The 23,692-nt window shown below is 41.7% G+C and overlaps 1 protein-coding gene across 1 annotated transcript in view; it reads right to left on the bottom strand.

Moving 5' to 3' along the window:
• MEGF10 (multiple EGF like domains 10) overlaps positions 1-23,692 on the bottom strand; it is a 168,762-nt gene that overhangs the window by 50,281 nt on the left and 94,789 nt on the right. Inside the window, exons 6-8 of the mRNA XM_036310750.1 lie at positions 9,822-10,068; positions 7,792-7,912; positions 3,451-3,587 (exon numbers count right to left, since the gene is read on the bottom strand). Coding sequence (XP_036166643.1) covers positions 3,451-3,587; positions 7,792-7,912; positions 9,822-10,068 — 505 coding nt within the window. The remainder of the gene's footprint in view (positions 1-3,450; positions 3,588-7,791; positions 7,913-9,821; positions 10,069-23,692) is intronic.

Raw genomic sequence — 23,692 nt, 5'->3', positions numbered from 1 at the left:
AATAACTCCCTGGAATTAGGAAAAATAGATAAGCAATAAACAGAGATAAACTAATACAGCGTGATATCAATTCCCAAACCAATGAGGGTCACAGGATTAATACCATTTCGAAAATGATATTGCATCTCACTGTGAACTTGTGGAAAAGAAAGTGAGTTGGCAGAGAAGGGGTGGCAGCTTCCTTGTCTTCCTGTCCTTTTGAGCATGTCCCTCCCAGAGTGACTGGAATAACTGGGCCAAACAATGATACAGTGAAAGAATCACATTCCTCACTAAGCCTGGATGGATGAATCAGGCTCCTGCCTTTCAAACTTCTCGGGAGAACATATACAAAGCGCTGCGAAAGAGCCCGCTTCCCACAGCTCCAGGTAGAGGACAGGGTTCCTCTGCGGAAGAGCAAGCCGCATCCCCCCAATTTCTGTTTATAATTTCTGACCTCCTTTCTCACACATTCTTCTTTGCTTCGAGGGCAGTATGGACATAGGCGTGGCAGGACAGTCTTAGTTTGCATCTGAACAGAGTCCAAAATTGATCCACAAATCTGTCCGTCCAGCTGACGTTAGGGAGCACCCATGATGTGCACAGACCCCAGCGAGGCCATCGAAGGCCTCAGAGATTCCCAGACAACCGTTAGCATTAAAAACACTCTTTTAACCCCTTTAGAAGAATTTTTGGGAAGATCTAGAAACCAACTTCTCCTTACTCTTGCTTGGCTGTGACACTGTACATTTCCCTTATGATAATATCCTCAATCTCTCCACACACACCCAAGCCTATTACAGGGGCAGCTCTGCCTGCCCCAAGGTGCCTGTTTTGTTTTCCTGTTTGCCCTCTGGATGGGAAAGCTGCTCCCACATCCTGCTAATGCTTGGCTGGCAACGCATGTGGTGGTACCTGCTCCTCCAGGCAGCCTCTGGCCTAACCTCAGTCATCAAGTTACTGCTGACTGCTCAGCACAGGGGAAATAGCAAGAGACCCTATGCCCTTTCCTTACACCTCCTGCCACAAACTGCCCCATAGCCACACATTATTTTCCTTTCATATGACAAATGTGCTTGTCCTCACTGTGTGTGTGTGTGTGTGTGTGTGTGTGTGTGTGTGTGTGAACTCTAGAAACCAGATGGCTATAGACTAATTGAAAACAGAGGTCACGCCATCAGTTCATAAATAATAATAATAATAATAATAATAATAATAATAATAATAATTACAAGAACAACAACTCAAGAAGCAAGTCCCCTCTTCATTTTCCTTCTCTTTCTCTGGCTCTTCACCTTCCTTGCTTCAAGTCTAAAATTCAACTGAAAATGAGCTGCCATTCCCTTTCCTTATATCCCAAATAAGATGAATATAAGCCTGCCTTATATGTTTGTTGTTTTGTGTTGCCTCGGATTTAAGACTTGAATCCCTAGAGGGCAAAAAACAATTACATTTAAATGTTTAGTGCACTAAAATACTGCACAAACTTGTATTTAGGATTCTGCTTGGTCCTGTACCTCTCCTTTCCGGACTCATCTTTCTATAATAAGACGTTAGTGACACATGGATCCAGAACTCATCTAGCAACCTCCTCTCTTCAAAATACAATCACAACTCAGGATGCAGGTCACAAAAATGTACCAAGTAGCCTAATTACATGTCATACAAACCAGGCACTAAAGGTGTCAGCAAGTCATAGAATCAAACCATTAAAGAAAAAATTGCATTAGTTATGTTAACAAAATATGGAAAAGCCCTTCATGAAATTAAACATATACTACTAACAAAGTTCCTAAGAAAAATAGGGATTAAAAAGCCCACTTGAGGATGGAAGAGTTTTCTAAGAACCAATGACAAACATGAAACTATACTGAAGTCATTGCCAATAAAATTAGGAACAAAAGGGGAATTCCCATTTTTACCTCTTTTTGTCAACACTGATTTAAAGGTTTTAATTAATGCAATAACTCAAGAAAATGAAATAGTCATTATATATTGAAAAGAAGAGACTGACTTATCTTTATCTGTAGATGATAAAAAAAATTTTAGCATTTGCTAAAAATAACAGAGTTAATGAAAAAGATTGGTAGAAGTAAATATAGGGTGCGGTAAATGCAGGTTTACAGTTGTTTGTATGGAAAATAATAAATAATAATATAAGAATAAACTCTGCATTTCATGTACTCACATCTATAAATCTACTTTTGCCCCATCCTGTATTCAAAAGTAAGTTTTCCTTTATCCAAAAATGCCCAATTAGAAACTGGAATTGAATTTTTCAAAAATTACAAAACACTTAGTAATACATTTAACAAGGAATTAGAGAGTCTAACTGGGGGGAAAACACCCTACAGTATTTTATTAAAAGTCATAAAATTAGATCAGGCTTTTAAAAAGAAAAAAAATTAAGGAAGGAGGTTGAAAGAATTCTTAATTCACAGAAACCATCAAAAAATAATGATAGCTAGCCCTGGCTGGTGTGGCTAAGTTAGCTGTAGTATCCTCTCGTATACCAAAAGGTTGCAGGTTTGATTCCGGGTCAGGGCACATACAGAAGGCAACAAATTGATATTTCTCTTTCACACTGATGTTTCTCTCTCTACCTCTCTCTTCTTTCTCCCCTCTCTAAAATCAATAAGCATATGCTCAGGTGAGGATTAAAAAAAAAGATAGGTAATATTAGTACAGTCCTAACATTACTCAAATTGAAATCACTAGGATTTATACAGTTCATAGAAATCACTCAATTATAATAATAGTTAATATTCATGTTTCAGTACAGTTCTAAATGCTTCAATGTCCTTGTTTAACTCTTATAATAATCCTAGAGGAACGTATAATTATTATTTGAACATTATAGATGAGGACACAGTTTCCAAAATCTTTGTTTTCAGGCATTATACTCTTTTGCTTCTCAAGTCTCTTTTCTCTGATTTTACATAAATATCCAATGAGCTTGATTACCTTGTTTTCCAGGATACGATGTGGGACCAGGGAGCCCTATAAGTCCCATTGCATCTTACTCTGTCACTGGAGCACAGGAAAATGACTGATATTCTTAATACAATTCTGAATCATTGGAGGTAACATTACATCCAACATATTTTTTAAATATACCTAAGTACACATCCCATTTAAAAATAAACCTATCCAAAATTGTTTACAAGGTAAAAAGTTTTTTGCTTAAAGTGGCTGTCCTAAGCACTCATCTGTTTAGAATGACATATTCTTCATAAGTTATGAATGGCTGATATTTTTATTTCTAATGCTTTCTCTGTTTCTTCAATTCCCCATCGCCATCTATGATTCAGTTCCTATGCACTGAGCTGGGAAAGAATGTGTCAAACCCTCTGATACCTGGTAGGTGCTCTGGAATATTATAGAACAGTCACAGACACATGGTAATGGAGGCGTTCGCTGGACGCTTTCTCCTCTCACACCATTACAAACAAATACAAGACTGTCCCTTACCGTTCCCCCGTGTATCCTGGACTGCAATGACATTGTCCTGTGGCGGCATCACACGACCCTCCATTATGGCACTGACATTCTTGTGAACAGTTCTTTCCAAAGCGACCCTCGGGGCAAGGCTGACCACACACTGTGCCCTGCATTCAAAGAGACTTGGGAAATTAGATGGGCCTCCAGCCAGGGAAGGGCCAAAGGAGGACGGAGGGAGGAAAGAGGGGAAACAGAAAGGGAAGGAGGGATATGGGAACAGAGCTGCAAGAAATTTAGGGGATTTTAGAACACAGATTCATCTTAAAAAATGTTAGAAAATTTAAACTGACTTATTTACTCAGCAAGCCTGAATCTCAAGACACATTCAAAGGTGGCAGAATAGAATTCTGAAGAAATAGCCACCCATATTACAAAACTAAAGCTTAAGATAGAGTCACATCAAGTTATTATGGTAATCTATGGAATTTATAAATCCTTCTAAGTGTTCTTCCTTGTGTCTTACAAGTACAATAAGTCAACAATACTTATTGAGCATCCATTACATAAACAGCAACATCTGGTGCAAATGAAATATCCAAGTGCTTTACCATATGTTCTGGAGAAAATACACATTATCATTGGCTTTCTTTCTTGTAACGTAGCATAACATAAGACTGAAAGTTTGTGTACCTGAATTAACAATAACATCACCTTAAAAATATGTGAACCTAGACATTTTATTTCAGAAGAAAAACACTTTTATTTTCAGCAGGTTCAACAAACATTACTGGGCCAAGATCAATAGGAAACCTTGTTTCCTGGTAAGAAAAATCAAGAGTAACTTGGACATGTGTCCTCACCCTAGAGGCTGTCCATCTTGTCATATTTATTCCTATTCTATGTGGAAAAGAATAAGATACTGTACCAATAAATCTAGGAAATACTCTACTATTTTCTACTTCACTTGGCCTTATAGCTTATCTGTTTATTGGGATTTTGTTGGAGCAAACAACATATTGCAAATTACAGGAATTTTTAAAATGTTTTAAACTGTTGGAAGCTGTTGTTTTGTTTTCCTTCTCTCTCTCTCCAAAAAAAAAAAAAAAAAAAAAAAAGGCAGACTGTGGGCACTCTGAAATTGGAGGCTAGTGAGCACCAGATGGTTTTGTAAATGTTTATTCTGGAGAGCATAAAAAAATACATTTCCTCTAACTCTTGGCTACCCACAAAGGCAGTTGGTGTGCTAATTAAGTCTCCTCTGGTGGTTTCTATCTACCTACAAACAGAGAAAGTTCTTCCACAGACTCTTGGAACCAAAAAAGCCTTTGAGAGATTATTCAAATCAATGCCTAACTGGGAATCACCATGTGCCAGGCACAGCACTTGAACTCTGAGAATCAAAGATAAGGTCACAACCCTTATTAACTGACAATGTGGTGAGGGGGACAGATGTAAAAATAACTCTAATCCCTCCATGAGCACAACGTATAAACATGACTGAAGGAATAATACACAAAGGATCAATCTGTGGGAAGCAGGGGTTCTGGTGACAATTCTACTCTCTCAGGGACTTAGTCTAACTACTCAGCTTGTAACAATCCCACATAAGCTTCAGAAATGCTGTTGAAATGTTGTTTATGAGTAAGGATTAATGTGGGCAAACAGCTTTAAGTAGGACATTAATTCTGGTTGACATATATATGTGTGTGTATGTGTGTGTGTGTGTAATAGGAAGGTATATTCATCTTTGAAAGGCACCTAGGATGATAGCACAAATAAAATGTTAAAAAAGAATTATAAGATGGAAGCTCAACTACACACAGAGAAAGATGACCTGAAGCATTCCATACAAAACCAGGTAGGGGGCCCAGAGTGTAGAGGAGGCTCCACTGGGCTGATGGAGACGGCCACCTGCCACCTACTCGGCAGGACTCACAGTCAAAGCCTGTGGTTACCACTATACCGCATCATGTCCACCCCAACCAAGAAGAAAGCTTCAATCTCAGATGAAGCAACTCTACATTTGATGTCTAACAAAAGTCCCAAGAGTATAAAATCTACAGCTTCTCATTAAAAAAACACATAGTTCTCTCCAGCAAAATCCTTCCCCTACCAAGGACAAAGCAATGACCAGCATTGACAAAAGGCTAGATATAAGAAGTAAAAGAAGAGAAAGAGTCAAAGATAATTCACAGATGATTCAACATTTCTACCTTAGGCCACTAAGAGAAATATTGGTTTTAACTAAGATTTTTTTTTTTCTTAAAGTAGAAGAGGAGTAGGCTTAAGAAAGGCTTGGGTGTACAAATTTGGTTTTATTAATATTGACTTTGATGGGCCTGCTTGAACCACCTCAGTGCTCCTTCCATGATCCCTTGTCCACCTTATCATCAGTGCCCAATAAAAGGCCCCTCACTCTCACTTTACCGCTTCATGGAACTTCTCCAGGCTCTGCCTCCAGAATCAGACTTTGTCTTGCTTGTTTACCATTTCTAACTCTCACCTTGGGTCTGGTATTTGGTTTCCACTTGTCCCAGTGGTCTGAACATCTTGACCTCTCCCTTACTTCCCATGACTTTCCTGGGATCTAGACTCCAGTTCTCCTTTGCTCCATGCCTACAACACGGGTAATACCAAACCAATTCCATCCCATGTCTGGCTCCTAGGCCTCCAGCTTGGGCATCAACTAGACCAGTGATGGCGAACCTATGACACGCATGTCAGAGGTGACACGGGAACTCATTTTTTTGATTGATTTTTCTTTGTTAAATGGCATTTAAATATATAAAATAAATATCAAAAATATAAATCTTTTTTTTACTATGGTTGCAAATATCAAAAAATTTCTATATGTGACACGGCACCAGAGTTAAGTTAGGGTTTTTCAAAATGCTGACACGCCGAGCTCAAAAGGTTCGCCATCACTGCCCTAGACAGACGGTGGCTTCATACATAGTAATCTGGGTTGGTGTGTCTAACAGGATAGTGACAGACACGTGTCTAGGCAAGTTAAGATTTGGGAAAATCAGTATATGATTGTCAAAGCCATGGGTCTAGATGAGATTTTCAGAGACTTATACCAAGAACAGAGAAGAAGGACAAGACTGAAACCTAGAGAATAATACAATAAAGTGATCTGTATGAGGAGAAGGATTAGGAAAGGAGATCTTTAGTGAGAGGTAGGAGAGAGGGTTATCAGGGAAATGGAGGAAAAAGAGATTAACAAAGGGAAGTGGATGAGAAGCAGTGTCAAAAGCTTTGGAGAAGTGAAGCTAATGAGAATAGAAGAGTGGAATGAGAATGGATTTGGCAATTAAGAAGTCACTTCACTATACAAGACAGCTTCCCACCCTTATGGAGATAGAAAATGATCATGAAATAAATTACTCTTTTATTTTTTTGTTTGCTAATAAAGGAAGCAGACATTGGTCATTCACTCTTCTGCCTTCCAGCAGACTTATGCACAAACCAACTCAGAGGAATAAGAACCAATGTTATTTCCTCATTTCAGAGAAATCTAATAAACCTGTTTTGACATTGTGCATCGCACATCACATTAAGATTGTGTGATGCCACATAAAGAAAGAGTATCATGGTCAAAGTATGGCAATTGTGGTAGGTTATAGCTTCCTCTTGGATTATGATGCTAAAGGCTCTAAAGCAGTGACGGCGAACCTTTTGAGCTCGGCGTGTCAGCATTTTGAAAAACCCTAACTTAACTTTGGTGCCGTGTCACATATAGAAATTTTTTGATATTTGCAATCATAGTAAAACAAAGATTTATATTTTTGATATTTATTTTATATATTTAAATGCCATTTAACAAAGAAAAATCAACCAAGAAAATGAGTTCGCATGTCACCTCTGACACGCGTGTCATAGGTTCGCCATCACTGCTCTAAAGAGTTCTGCAACACTTGGGAAATTTGGTTTCCCTGAAAGTATCTCCAGATTGATATGATCAGATAACGTTTTCATATAACACTTATTCTGTTGAAAATAACAGTCTCAAAGGACAATAGTGATCAACAGAACATAGTTATGAAAATGATTATTTAAGTACGTACAGTGTTTAACAGCTCTGGCTGCCATATGTAAGATGAGATGTTTCCCTCTTATATCCTGAGGGGAAATGCAGGACAGATGGCCTACTATCTTTTCCACGAGGGCCCTTACTGCACTTCAAGTTCAGGATTGAATCACCCTCTGCCGTCTCTGGACTGAAGCATTCCAGCTTGAAGTGGTCGGGTATCTCCAGTTTTGGAATCTTTAACCGTGAGTGTAACTTTATTTTGTGCTGAAGTCCTCCACGTGCGTTTTCACCTGAGTGTCCTGAAGCAGGTGACTTTTGGAGGGAGGAAGGGAGCTTACCAGCCAGCCAGGAGGACAGGCGCATTCCCCAGTGACGTGATGACACACTCCTCCATTCTGGCAGGGGCACCTCTGCTCACACTGTGGACCATGCTTGCCAGGGGGACAAAGATCCTCACAGCTGAGGGGTTAATGGGTGACAAAGGGTACCATTATTTATCCCACCACACGACCCTTAGGTTCACAGACACAACAGCACCCAGAGTCCTAAAATAGACCAGCTTTCTCTGTTCAACATTGTTCGTTTCATTAACACTGAGAGCGTTGATCATATTGGCTGGAAGGGTCTTTGAGGGGCCACCTGGTCCTTCCTTTTGTTTTAGGGTACTGTCTGATGAAACCAATTCAATGTGAGGAGACTCTGTCCTCTCTGAGCGCGCCAAGAACGACTCGGGTTGGCAAAGCACTCCTGGTGTCAGGAACTTTCCATGTAACTTTCATAAAGCCCACATGCTACACTGGAAATCTACTTTTGTTTGTGCATTTGTTCTAACCTTGAAGGAGATTGAAATGTTTGCACATCTCCACTCTGTGCACATATTTTTCATAAACAATTCTCAGCACCCTCTCCTTCAGATGGACCGGTTTCCATGCCTTTAACCTCCTGTGCCATATTGTGTGAACCAACCTTCTTCTCTAAGCCTCTGTCATTTTTTCTCTCTGGTGAAACTGCTCCAAGTTTCCAAAGCCCTATTCAATTGCGGCCTTAATAAAAACCCATAGAAGCAATATTAACAATTAAATCATTTGGGATGGTCATTCATTCTTCTGAAAATTAGGGCTTTCTAGGCTAATGCACTTTTTCTCTAGCTCTACTTTATAGCCCCAATACTGTCAGCGGGAAATATTTACCTAATCAGCCCCATTTTCCCCCAAGTTCTAGTTCTATGATTTACAACTATAATTTTCTCAGTAAGGGAACAAGATTTTTCCATCTCCTACTTTTTTTGGGGGGGGCAAACTCTGCCTCTTACTCTGTTTGCTATCACAGATGCTCCTCAACTTACAATGAGATTACATCCCAATAAACCCATCGTGAATTGAAAACATAGCTTCAAAATGCAGTTAATATACCTAACCTACGGGACATTATCGCTTGCGCAGCCTACCTTGCATGTGCTCAGAACACTTCCATTAGCCTTCAGTTGGGCCAAATCACCTAACACAATGAACATGCTCTAGAGCACCAGAGGCTACCCTCGTGATCGGGGAGCTGTGGCTCAGCGCCACTGCCCAGCGTCACCAGGGACTATCACAGCCTATCAGCAGTCCCAGAGAAGATCAAAATTCAAGATATTCACAGTGTGGTTTCTACTGAATGTGTCTCCTTCACACCAGCCTAAATCTGAAAAATCGTTAAGCTGGAGCATTGCTAAGTTGGGGGGGACCATCTGTACAAAGCGAAGAATGTCCTTCCCACAAAAGAAAGTGGAGGCTAAGTAGTTGCTTCGTTGTTCTCCGGAAGCAGTTAATTATCCTATACAGACGTGATACACAGACTTATATTCACAAAGCAACATACGTACCTGTGGGCATTAATGAACCCAGTTCTCCTTTTATCGTGGGCTATTTCTAACAACTTCTCCCGTTCCTCTTTTCTAAGGCACTGAACCCATCCAGTTTTATCCAGCTAATTAATTTGCCACACGGAACAGGAAAACGTGGACCATTAGCACCAGTGGTGTAAAAGGAATGTGACTGTGGGAGAATCAAAGCGGAACGTCAACTCTGCCCCAGCAACCCCCAACTGGCCATCCAGCCCAACATCCTGGCCCGCTCTATCTTCGTCCTGCCCAGAGCAAAGCACGGAAGCTGGCCCTGAGACTCTGCTGGGCTCTGGTGCTCAAGGGTCAGACAGCAGGATCACCTCGTGGCCATCACTGCTGATCCCACCTCTGTGCCTGGACGCCTGCCCTCTCAGTGACTCTTCAGGCAGCAACAGAAACAGAAGCACAGGAATAAGATGGCAGCGGCAGCATGAGTGCAGGGAGGGGTGAGCTCTGCACGCAGCCCAGCGGTCTGTCACTTACAAGGCTCCGGTGTACCCGGGTGGGCAGCGGCACTCTCCTGTGGCGTGGTCGCAGGTGGCTCCGTTCTGGCACTGGCATCGCTGGTGACAGTCGTTCCCGTAGGTGCCCTGCTCACAGCGCTCCTCGCAGCGCCAGCCCCGGAAGCCCGCGGCGCAGTGGCAGGCCCCGGTGATGGGGTTGCACAGGGCCCTGTTTTTGCACTGGCACCGGCTGCTGCAGTGCGGCCCCCAGTGATCGCCATCGCAGGCTGAGGTGGGGGAGAGAAACACGAGGGCATGAGAGTGTGGGGAGGGTAATGGCAACCTCTTCAGAACCAGCTTTCCTCTCTCAGAGAAAACGGCTTACTGACCCCTCCACCGCCATTCCTTAGCTGGGCGGCAGGGCCCCAGCACCCACCCAGCGCGATGCCTCACACACCGATGCTCAGCACTAGGTGCGCCACTTCCCATCACTCCACTGCTGAAGCTCAGCTCCATGTTCCAGCTCCATGCCTTGCTCAGCCTGTTCCCTGCCCCCGAGTGTGGAGTTTGGTGTGAGAGTGGTTGGCTGGGGGAGGGGGTGAGCGGGGGGAGGGGGGTGAGCGGGGGGGAGGGCGGGGGGGGGGGGGGGAGGAGGTGGAGACGAGGCTGGCCAGGCAGGTGGGAATGGTCGGCTCATACAGGGCGTTTATGCACACTAAGAAGTTGGATTGCATCTTTTGGACAAGGAAGTGGTAGTGAAGGATTTTAAGCAATGAGGAACACTGCGGATATGTCTCCTAGTAAGGTCACTGGCTACGGTGTAAGGAAAGGGCAGGAAGGAGCTGACAGTGAGAGGCAGGAGTGCCGGGCGAGAGGAATGGCAGGAGGTCAGGTCAGTGAGGGGCCTGACCTCAGTGTGTGATCATGAAGACCAAGAGGGGACCCACAGGTGGAGTGGAGGAGTGGACTGGCCCTGCTCTGGGTCTGAGCTGAGTTCTCTCCAAGCTGATCTGTTTTCAAAGTATCTATCAAAATCTGTGTGGCTGGGACATAAGCAGAAAAGGCAGGAAAATTTTTGACTAAAATGTTTAAATTCATTGACTTATATTAAAAATAAGACAACAATGAAACAGAAAATCGACAGCAAATAACGAAATAAATAGGCACATGAAACCAGGTAAGCCAAAGGCAGAAAACAACTTTTGAAAGATAGATTTAAAGTACAGTTGCAAAGAAAAGGAAGAGCAGCTGTAATTCAAGTCAATGAGCAGGAAAAGGGGAGCGGGGAAGGGAAAAAAACCTCAACCCCAAACAGTCTAAAAATTATAAAGGGTGATGATAAGCAAAACCTACTCTTCATATGCACTGCCTAGCCAGTCGTGCATTTATTTATTAAGTAGATGCTATAAAAATCACAAGGGAAGATGCACCCTGCCTAGAGCTCTTAGGATAAATTGCTTTTATGGGGGGAAAAAAGTGTCATTTCATAAAAATGTTATAACTTCAACAGGCCTGAAATGAACTATTGAGGAAGAAAACAAACAAAAATTAGGCACATGGCAAACAACAAATTAGACATACAGGATTCATCTTCCAATATGAGAACCTACCTTTCATTCCATACTCTCAAAAGGTTGAATTGAATAATTCTGTTTTTAATCAGTATGGCTTTGGTCTCATTAGTACTTTAGTAAACATACTTTAACACAATTAAAAACAATGAGAGAGAATTCTTGAGCCTAAAGCAGATCAAGAAAGCAATTACCTAAGAACTCACAATGTTCTTTCAGAAAATAAGATTAGGTGGTCTTTCCAAGATGAGATTTAAGCCTAATTGTTATTCATATGAATTGTTTCTTTTATTGCTTATGGATAAGGATAAAGAAATTTTTTTTTCAATTCTAACTCTTTCAATCTAGGATTTTTTTTTTTTAATTACCTGTATGTTCCTTTACATCCTTTCAGTGATCCCAGGGAGAATCTATCCTGTTTTTAAGGCCCACTAAAATGAATTCCATAGTCCTTTATAATGTGTTCCCTGGCCCATCGATGTTAAGAGTAAGGAAAAAATCTTCATTCCACGTAAGACAAATCTGCTATCCTGTAATTTGATCCCTTTTTCTCCTGTTCTCCTTACAGTACAGTCCATTCACCACTGTTCTCTATATTATAAGTGATCTTATCCCTGGAATATGAATACATCCTTGATCTTGCTCTTGCTAGACTAGATACTATAGTCTCAATACTTTTACTTATTTTTTTAAAGTTTATTCAATTTCACTCATTTTCTTTGCTAAACCCTCTCCAAGTTCCCATAGCCTCTCAACTTCCAGGAGCGTCATATACTAAATACCTACTTTCTCCCCTTATGTATAATAGAGGATTAATTGATTGACACAAAAAAATAATTTTAGCTAACAAAATTACCTTCATAATGGCACCAAGATGATGTCAAAGGTATGAAAAAAATCATGATGAGTTAGAGTGCTGGTTCCCCACTGTGACACTGTGTAAGCGTGGGCCGAGCCCATGTGTTTTACAGAATGTTTGACAACAACAGGTGAGTGGCAGGAAGAAGGTGCAGGGGTCAGAGCTGGTCTCTCCTCTCCTCTGACCCATTTCCACATCCCATTCAACTGCTTCTCTCCCAGCAGAACAGCCAGGCAGAGAGAGACCAGTTCTATTTTCTTGGGATTCAATTCAAAAACAAAAATGAAAAGCCTAAATATATCTCATGATAGAAGCAAGTATATAGCAGGGATTGATAACTAGCAGCATCAAAGAAAGGGTTTCAGGCTTTTAAAGGAATATTATCATGCAGACATGGTTAATTTCCTGGCTCTATCTAAGCACTGTGGTATGCTTTGAAGTGACAGCTTCTCCCCTCGGGCTGTATTTTCCTAAAAGGCCCATGATACATGGGGGGTGTGTTTCCCTAAAAGGCCCCTCATATATGGGTCACCAACAGGGGCTATGCTGGGGGGAAATCCACATACAGAAGTTTACAGACAAACAGTCAAAAAGTGGAAGAGTGGGACACAGAAGCCTGGCTTGAATTAAGGCATCACCGTGACTTCCTTCCTTTCTTCATTTGTCATATTTAACCACGTCAACGCATCCATTTTTCAACGGATCCCAGTGAGTGACACGGTTCATCGCACAAAAGCCAGGTTTCTTCCCTGGTTCCTGGACAATAGGCAGAATGGCTTCCTTATGTTTGGCACCAAGCTTAACCAATTATCCTGAGTTCAAGTACTGTGCCTGGAAAGGCAGAATTGAAAGAATCTGAACTCAAATCATCTGATTCATTTTACTTAACATCTCACTCTGATCTCAAAGGGGAAGTGTTTTGCTTCTCAAGAAAAAGTGACTGGGTTGGTCACTGACCACTTAAGAAAATGTAGTTAACATTGAAGTAGCTCGAATATCATAAAAGCAAAAGGTGAATGAACAAGATTTTGATTCAGATTAAATTGAAAAAAACCCAAATGCAAGTAAGAGAGCGAGGACTCATTTTCAGCTCTTACTGTGCTAACAGCTAGAAGTGGGCTGTCGGATGTGCTGTGCCCAGACTCCTGCAGATGTGTCAGGAGACGCTTCATAAGGGTCTCAGACGTGAGCACGGACAGCTCGCTCTATTAAGCTCTCATAATAACTTGGAAATAAAAGGAATTTTATACTACAGTCCCCACTACAACCCTTAGCGACACCTTGTAGAGCACTGGTTCCTCTCACCCTGCAGCCCTATGGCACAGTCACCACAGGCTGCATCCGTGGGCTGGGTGCTGAAATTCACTCAGTTGATAACTCTTGAGTACCTGTCGTGTGCCAGCCATGGTACTAGGCCTAGAGTTGATAGGAGAACGAAAGAGCGCCTGCTTCTACAACCTTACAGATTAGTGGTAATGGCATCAAGTTACTAGGCAGTAAGACAGCCTGGGATAAGCAGTCAGGTAAGAATATGGACAAGGGGCAACTGAAACCACGGAAATGACACTTAACCAGCGTTGGTGAGTTGGGAAAGGCTTCCCAGCTAAAACAATGTCTAAGCTTAGATGTAAAAGCAGAGTGTGCCATATTTAGGTAAAGGGTGAGGATTTGTACCTACAAAGAGGGGGCACTAACAAGGGAGGGAGGCTGCAGGAGGTATTACATTCAGAGAGTATGATACACACAACTGCCAAAAGGCCTTTAAATTGCAAATGTCTATGAACGCCTTCTTGGGCTTCTACGCTATTGCATCATGGCCATTATCATCTCTCTTAACCACATGCAACAATAAGGAAGTATAAAAAATACGTAAAGATATTAAACATGTCCTCTCCCTCCATCTGTCCTCCCCAGTCTTCCAAGCCCAGCCCAGATACCTCAGGCCTTCAGGTACATTTCTGAGACCCAATCTGAGATGCTCTCTAAAAGAGCATTATATAAATTCTATGACATCCACTTATATCTCTTCATATCTCTCGAATAAGTCTGAATTTCATAGGCATTTAGACACACTGACATCCTTTCTCGATCTTAGCAGTTATCAACAGAAGGTTTCGTACTACCATGTCATGACAGCCCCTGGCTGACAATATGGTTAGATGCATTCTGATTTCAGGGATATCAAACACAAGACTACGCAACCTGAGGCATAAAGCAAGGTAATGGTAAAGATGAGGCTGATACAGTGATGATGATAACCTTTCCCTTTTTGTGAGAACCAGCACTCTTTTTGTTGTTGTTTTTTAAAATATGTTTTTATTGATATTTAGAGAGGAAGGAAGAGGATAGAGAGATAGACATACCAATGAGAGAGAAACTTCACCGATTGGCTGCCTTCTGCACAGCTTTAGCTGTGGCTCAACCCCGGCAACCCTGGCATGTGCCCTGACCAGGAATTGAACCATGACCTGCTGGCTCATACAGCCTGTATTCTACATTTTACTCCCTCCAAAGCTATAAGGATGCTTATCTCAATGCCTTTTATAATAACAAAAAAACTAAAAACCAGCCAATTTTCTAGTAATAGAAGACTATTATTTTTGGTAAAGTTATATAATGGAATAATATGCATCAATTAAAAGTGGTTTTACAGAAGAATATTTAATGAATTTGAAAGATGTTAGCAATATTATAATTATAAAAAGTACATTAAAAACAGTATGCTCCACATGATTCTATTTGAGCAATATATTAAAATGAACCAGATTAAACTGTCATTAATTTAGGGGAAAAATGGCCAAATATCTGCAATTATAATGTTTGTATCTAATATCTGGGGAAGGAAGGAGAAGAGGGATATGAGGAAGATAGGGACAGAGATAGACAGATACGGAAAAGCTCCACTGTTAAATGGTACCACTGGGTATTTCTGGATCTTAAGAGCATATATGATTTTTCTTTTATTCCTTTGGATTAACTAGATGTTCTACATTTTCTACATGTCTCCTTTTGGCACATGAGAAGAGCAAGCAAAACATTAGGTTTCAAACGGTTTGATCTGCTGAGCATTTATCTTGCACCAGGTCCTGTGCTCCATGCTTTAGACACCTCTTTCCAGTCTTCACAGCAATTCCAACAAGGTGGGTGTCAGGATCGCATTTAGCAATCATGATCACATTTAGCACATTGAACATATTTCGGATGAGAACATTTCGGTAAAATGTCCATAAACACCCAACCAATAAATGGTGGCATCAATATTCAAGTCTAAGACTTCCTGAAAACCAAAGTTCAAGCACTTTTCAGGAGACTATGCTGCTCCTGAAGTAGTGAAATTATAGATTTTGGTTAAACATATCCCATAATTATGTTTTTCGTCTAATATGATCCATTCAGGCAGAGCAACACACGATAAGGCCTTTCATGAGCAAGCCTAGGGGTTCAGCCAGTGACTCAATATTGAGGGGCACCGGAGGTAGGAAATTACCTCAGTAGTAAGAACAGAGGGCATTTCTCAAAAAGAAAAGAAAATTAAGGAGATGCTCAGATCCGAAGAGCTCTGTGAGTTGATAACGATTCTATGCAAACAGAAATGCCAATAAACTTGCGGTGGTAAAAGTATTGATGTCATTAGCTTTCAGAGTCCACAGACCTGAAAGCTAGGCCCACTTATCACTGGGAACGGCTGGCACTCAAGATACACTAGTATCTGGTGAATGAATGAAGTCAAATGTACATCACTATAGCTTTCACAAGCAGAGAAGCCTGTACAACCATTGTAACAATTCTAGGCACATTTTCCTCTCCCAACCCACTTCAAATCCTCAGTCTAATGTTCTGTGCAAAGGATGGGGGGCGGGGGGAAGAGAAGAGTTTCAATCGTGTGTAGCTTTATGCAGCTATTTTATTTAAACTTCACAAGAACACTCAATGTTACCAGGTACAATTATTCCAACATTTCATGTGCAAAATGGACTCATGATAATTTTCTCAAAGTCACTCAGTGCTGAAGGGGCAGAAGCAAGAGATAAGCCCCAACCTCTCAAGGCCTCCAGGGCCAGGATCTTCCCCCACCATGCAGACCATCCCCAGCGAATGATGCTCATCAATGACAAACCCACATCAGTGCACATTCACTGCTTCTGCCTGGTTTCCAAAGGGGGTCATTCCAGGACAAAAGTCTCACATGTGTTTGAGAAACAACACTTGTTTGCCCAAACGACATCCCCATCTTCAGAGTGGTGGTAGCCGGCTTATCAGAATGGTTTTGATAAGGAATGCCCCAACATGTCCACAGCCACAAATGGTATTAACAAAAACAAGGCCTGGGGGGAAATCTTTGAACAAAAGGGAGACAGCTTAGTACATCTCTTGTCTTTGTGTAAACGAAGAATAAGAAAAGGAGCACAATTAGAGATCAACAGAAATGCCAAACTGAGAAGGAACGAGGGCATGCTAATACATTGTTTCATTCAAAGGACTCCATCAAAAAAATAAAATAAAAAAGGAAGGGAAAGGATGAAATAATTTTCTCATTGAGAAAGGAGTGATGGAGTCATGTTTACCCTTAGGTTCACCTTGTTACAAAATTCACTGATCAGCAACTGGCTCAATGCGAAGAACAGTGATCTAGCATCAGACAGACGGGACTCCAACCAGGCCACCCCACTTCATAGCCATGGGACCTGGAGCCAGTCCCCGACCTTTGTTACACTTCGTTTTCTTTTGTAAAAATGGAGATGGTAGAACATACTAATTACAAAAAAGTACTTCTTATGTGTGACCCGGCACAGACCTAATAGCAGCAGAGATTTTATTCCATGGTTGGCACATTGGAACATCTCAGGAAGGACACTCAAGAAAAACATCCTCCAGTGTATATGAAGCAGGAGTAGCAGGCCTGTCCTTGGTTTGTATTATTTGTTTGTCTTGCATGAATCATTCATGCCCAAAAAGACAACTTGGTTCTCACTATGCGAATTTCAAAAACAAATTTTCCAGTAGTTCCATGTAGTAAAAACAAACCCTGGTATCACCCTTTTCATCTGTTTTTATAAGGCCAACTGGAAAAGGCTCGGGTGTACAATGAAACCCTGCATTTTACATTGTATTCTTAGTTGCCAGTTCAAAACAGGATTTAGAAATTTCCCACTTGCTGAAAAATTAATGTGTTCAGAGGGATAGGCCATGAGGCCCAAATATGGGAAAGTAAAAACTTACAAACAGACAATTGTACTCATCCTTCCTTAGCATGAAAAAAAAATTGATTGTCATTAATAAAATCTGGAGCATCTGGCCATATTTGTATGCACCAATCCCAATGACTTAACTTTTCCTCAGGTAATCTATGCCCACTAAGATCACAGAGCGGTCTTGAGACACATTTTGAAATATCAGATGCGTTTTAAAAGCAATTGATTCTGAATTATAGAGAACAACGAAGGTGCCTAATTCTGTGTACTTGTGTTAGGCCTAAACAAACTAGATGAATGAGCAATTCAGTTTTCATTCATTGCTTTTTGTTTTGGAGTTTGATTTCTGGGTGTGTATGGTTTGTGTGTGTGTGTGGGAGGGTCTTCATTTAAAGCCTCTGGGATCTAAAATAACAATATTGTAGAATTATATGAGGTTCAGGAACCTTGTGAATACTTCTCTACCAGATACGCAGGATAATGTACTGAATCTTGGAACTCAAGTTTATCATAGGGAAAGTGATGCCAGCTGATAATGCATAACTACCCTCACCAGGGTTGCTCTTTGAAGTAACTAAGACTGCAAGTCCTCTTAACGTATAAATGTCAAGTATCTATTAGAATATATCAGTTAGCTATATTAATTTGAAAATATATTTTTACATGGAATTTTGCCATGATGTTCTCCATTGACTTTAAAGAGGAAAGTTTGTAACTATGAGAGAAATTACTAAGGAAGGAAATTCAACCCTTTGTATTCTAACATACAGGCAAAGCACAAACAAGTTGCTTTTAAGAAAGTATCTCTACAGAGTATGTCTTTTAGAAGAGGCCGAAATAATATTCTGTTGTCTCAGAGGGCAGAAAAACAGTTCTTTCTGAAACACACACCCTTTCTTCCTAAGCCTTAGTCCCCCAGTGGCTTTTATCTCCTGTGATTTTGTTCCCCGTGCTTCAGGCTAACAAGGCTGTGCTGTGTCATTCCCTTTGTTACTATAGAAGAAAAGATCCTCATTCAAAACATCAATGCTTTAAAAATAAAACAACTCTGGAAAGCCTCTCCATCCATGAAGAAGAACAATAAAAATGTATTTTCCAGATCCTCTGAAAGCACCAAAGCCCCATGTCCCTCACATGTCAAATCGCCCCACTGGAGAGCTGACACGGTGCCAGCATCGCTGTGGACACCACCAGGGCTGTTTATATGAATATCATTCAGTGCTGAGGGAGGACCTTTTTCCTTCTTTTAAAAAATGTTTGCTACATAGATTTTCAAAGAAACACTGTCATGTTATAATTTCAGTGTGTGTTTCTCTCAAATTATGAACCAGCAAAGGGGGCGTGAAATATTTATTCTTCGGTGTATCTAACTACAGATGTTGATGTCTCTCTATGATAGGGGAGGGCAAACTTTTTGACTCGAGGGCCACAATGGGTTCTTAAACTGGACCGGAGGGCCGGAACAAAAGCATGGATGGAGTGTTTGTGTGAACTAATATAAGTTCAAAGTAAACATTTACACTAATAAAAGAGGAAAATGGTAATTGGCGTATGGCACTACCCTTTTCATTGGCTAATCAGGGCTATATGCAAATTAACTGCCAACTGAGATGGCAGTTAACTGCCAACAAAGATGGCGGCTAATTTGCATATGTAGGCACAATGCAGGGAGGCGAAAGGGAAAGCAGGAAGAAGCCCCCTGCCACTGACAGTGATCGGAAACCCAGGGGGGAGCTAAGAGGTGAGGGGCAGGGCAAAGGCGGCCCTGGGGCTGCCTTTGCCCTGCCCCCCAGCCATGATCGGAGAATCAGGCGCCTTTGCTGCCCTGGCCAGTGATAGCAGGAAGTAGGGGTGGAGCCAGCGATGGGAGCTGGGCACGGTCGAAGCTGGCAGTCCCGGGAGCTAGGGGTCCCTTGCCTGGGCCTAAAGCGGAGCCCACGATCACGGGGCCGCTGCAGCTGCGGGTCCCCGCTGCCCGAGCTGGACGCCTCAGCTGGAGGTGTCCTGCAGGGGCAGGGGCGTAGTCCGCGTGATCACGGCACCCCCCGCTGCCACTGCGGGTCCCCACTGCCTGGGCTGGACGCCTAGGCCAGAGGCGTTAGGCCTGGGCAGGGGGGGAGCCTGCAACCGCGGGGAGCTGGGGGGTCCCCTGCCCAGGCCTAACACCTCGGCCAGAGGCGTTAGGCCTGGGCAGGGGTGGAGGCTGCAACCGCGGGGAGCTGGGGATCCCCTGCCCAGGCCTGACACCTCTGCCGGAGGCCTCAGGCCTGGTCAAGGGGCCGATCCGGTGATTGGTAATCGGAGGGTGATGGGGGTCTACGCCTCTGGCTGAGGCATCAGGCCTGGGCAAGGGGCAGAGCCAGTAATCGGAGGGGTCTGGGGGTCCCCTGCCCAGGCCTGACGCCTGGGCCAGAGGCGTCAGGCCTGGGCTGGGGGCAGAACCAGTGATGGGGGGAAATGAGGGTCCCCTGCCCAGGCCTGACACCTCTGTCAGAGGCGTTGGGCCTGGGCAAGGGGCCGATCCTGCGAATGGAGGGTGATGGGGGTCAACGCCTGAGGGCTCCCAGTATGTGAGAGGGGGCAGGCTGGGCTGAGGGACACTCCCCCCCCCCCCCCCACACACCCAGTGCACGAATTTCGTGCACCGGGCCCCTAGTCATTACATACATAAAAGGGTACGGTCTTTTTTTTTTTTTTTTTTTTTAGTTTTATTCATTTCGGATCCGGCCCGTGGGCCGTAGTTTGCCCACGGCTGCTCTATGAGAACACACTGATGAACCTGTTCGCAATGTAGGGAAACCTTAAGGACACACACTGTAGGCTGGAATTGAGTAAGGGATTTGAGGGGATTACATTTGTTCACTAAAGTCAAAAGAATAATAACAACCTCAGGGGCCACCACAGGATGTCTTACTGTAGAAAATCTTGCCATATTTTTGTTCTTTGCTCATTTATTCTTTCATTACAAATGTGTTAAGTATCTCCTATGGCTACTAAGTTCTGTTTGTTGAGCACTTACTACTTGCTCCTGCCTAAGACATGTTCTATGGCTAAGATTTCTTTATCTACTAGAAGAGACTGGCCCACAGTGAGGTTTATCACAAATGATTATGTACTAGTAAGTGTTGCTGTGTGTAGGATGCTCAAGGAACCCAGAGGACCTAGGCACATTGTACCATTGGGCAGAGGAGGGACGGCACCCAGAGGAGATGGGGCATGAGGTGAGCACTGAAGGATAAGCACTCAGGACCACCACTGGCAAAGTACTTAGTATCTTCACTCTGGATGTGAGAGGCCAGAGGGCAGAGGTCTTAAATGTTTTTTTTAAAATCTCATAGTAAGAAAACCAGCCCTCAAACCCTCAATGCTAATTGGATGGTCTGAAAAATTTATTATCATTTCTTTGAGAAAAAAATTTTTTTTTAACTATAGAAGACTATAAGTAACACTATAACAAAGGCCCATGAATCCACAACCTAGAATTAACTATTGTGAACATCCCATCACATCTGCTTCAACATTTAATGCAAGAAATAAAACATTGCAGATCAAGTTAAAGTCTCCTCTGTCTCCTTCTGCCTGGTTCTCAGTTCTTTCCCTGCTCTTTTTGTTTTTTAGTTTCAACTGTTGATAGATATGTATTTATTGCCATTTTCTTGTTCATGTTTTTTATCTTTTTTCCTCTTCTTCTTCAAGAAGACCCTTTAACATTTCATATAATACTAGTTTGGTAAAATGATTTAAAAGTGTGTATGTATATGGGGTTGGGGGAGGGGAATTTTGACCAAAAAGGAAAAACTGTGGTTAGTTGTGTTTTTATTATTTGCATTGAAGAAGTTTACTAGTATTTTAAAAAATGCTTTGACAATCACAAGCAATAAGAAACCAGATATGATCATAAAAGATATGTGTGTGTTATGTGCCGTTGCGTCACCTCTGACTCCTATGAATGAGTGAGGTCCCCAATGTCCTGTCCTTAACAGCCCTGCTCAGCTCCTGCAGACTCATGGCTGAAGTTTCTGTTATAGAGTCAACCCAACACTATTTGGTTTTCCTCTTTTCCTGATGCCTTCGATTTTTCCCAGCATTATTGTTTTTTTCCAAAAAAAACAAAACCCCTACGTTCTCATGATGTGCCCTGTAGGACAGCTTCAGTTTTGTCCATTTGCCTCCAGTGATGTTTCTGGCTTAATTTGCTCTAGAAGCCACTTGTTCATCATTCTGGCAGTCCATGGTATTCATAGAGCTCTCCTCCAACATCATATTTCAAATGAATTTAATTATAAAATAAACCAGAGGACTTAATTTCAGCCAATTAACAACATAACCTCATAAAGGAGATGTATGTATCTCTACTAAAATCGGCTATTAATCTACTCCATTTTACAGGTGGGGTAACAAGTGAGGCTACAGGATCACTTAATATACATGGTATCATTATTTCACTCTAAGCAGAACAACCAGGAAGCACATTATTGCTGTGAGAAAATGGTTGATATGTGATTTGAAATAACTTGTAGTTTGAATTTATTTGCCTTATTTCTTAGTTTCCACATCATTTGGGTACAAATTAACAGCTGAGTTCCATATTGTCATACAAAATGTGCACCTTGAAAAGTAATATATGCAAGTTTTGATGAGAAATTGTTAAGCATTCTCCACTCAAATCAGGGCTGACTTTCAAAACCTCTCATAGTCCTGGGGCCACTATTTCAGGAGTCATACCCCATGTGAGTTAGAATCTTGATGCTTATACTACGACCTTTCCTCTCTTGAGTCTGAGGAGCTCCCACATCTACATCTTCCTCAATGTTCATGGAAACTACATCTGGTTCATCTCTCCTGGCATCTAGTTTCAGGGCAGCTTCCAATTAGTGGGCAAGGAAGGGAACTTCTGCTAAGTCACCAAAGATAATGAGCCTACAAGATACTAGCCGAGGTGAATCCTGAAGTCACAGGAGCCTGAGCTACCTTAAGGCCCTTTCTCTAGACCGCAGCGGTCGCCAACCGGTGGTCCATGAGGTCCAAAAAGTTGGCGACCGCTGGTTTAAGGAAGACATCTGATCATTTCTTAACTTCTCCAAATACGTTGCTTATACACAGGCCCCAAAAATGTATACACACTTTAACAACTCATAGCTCAATTGATGTTTCTTTCTTTTCAGATTTAACCCATTGGAATTTATAAGGTATAATAAGTGTGCATTATACAATATACACTTACAGGTCACCTGGTCTCACTAGGGAGAACTGACTTCAGTGGGGCCCAAGTAGATGCTGCAGCAAGGAGACAACTGTGATAACCAATTATAAGAGCAATTCCACTTCTGGGTACTTACCTGAAGAAACCCGAAACACTAAATCAAAAAACATATATAGCCACATGTTCATTGCAGCATTATTTACAATAGCCAAGAAATGAAAGCAACCTAAGTGTCCATCAACAGATGAGTGAATAAAGAAATGGTGCATATATACAATGGAATATGAGTCAGACATAAAAATGAAAGAAATAATGCCATCTGCAAAACATGAATGGACTTAGAGGATATTGTGCTGAGTGAAACAAGTCAGACAGAGGAAGACAAATACCATATGGTTTCACTTCTATGTGGAATATAAAAACCAAAACAAACAAGTAGAACAGAAACAGTCTCATAGACACAGAGCATTTTGATAGTTTCCAGATTGGAGGGGGGTAGAGGTGGGATGGGTGATAAAGGTAAAGGGAATAAGAAGTACACATTGGTAGTTACAGAATAGTTATGAGGATATAAACTACAGCATATGTAATATAGTCAAAAATACTGTAATAACTATGTATGGTGCCAGATGGGTACTAAATTTATTGAGGTGATCATTTTGTAAGTTATATAAATACCTATTCACTGGGTTATACACCTGAAACTAATATAATACTGTACATTAAGTGTAATTGAAAAATAAAAAATTACTTTAAATAAATATATTTAGTTACTAAAAAAGATAGAATATCTAGAGCTTCCAAATTAATCAAAACATAGTAGATATTTTAAGTTGCTGTCTGTGAGAACACAGGGAAGGATATAAGTCTTAATATAAACCGATTTAGCCTCTAATTAAGAAGAGGATGGTGGCTTGGATTTGGGTGGCAGCTCCATTAACCTGATTTCTAAACTAATTCTGACAGAGATGGGCATGTTAATGACAATGAGAAAAGGTTAGATTTGGTCATATTTTGAGGTTGAACCAAGATTTTCTGATAAATTGATGTCAAGGGATATTACACAAAACAACAACATAATAACAA

Source organism: Myotis myotis, unplaced genomic scaffold, assembly GCF_014108235.1.
Source record: "Myotis myotis isolate mMyoMyo1 unplaced genomic scaffold, mMyoMyo1.p scaffold_m19_p_5, whole genome shotgun sequence".
Lineage (NCBI taxonomy): Eukaryota > Metazoa > Chordata > Mammalia > Chiroptera > Vespertilionidae > Myotis > Myotis myotis.
The sequence above is the reverse complement of the archived record's forward strand: the minus strand, read 5'-3'. Positions and strand labels throughout refer to the sequence as shown.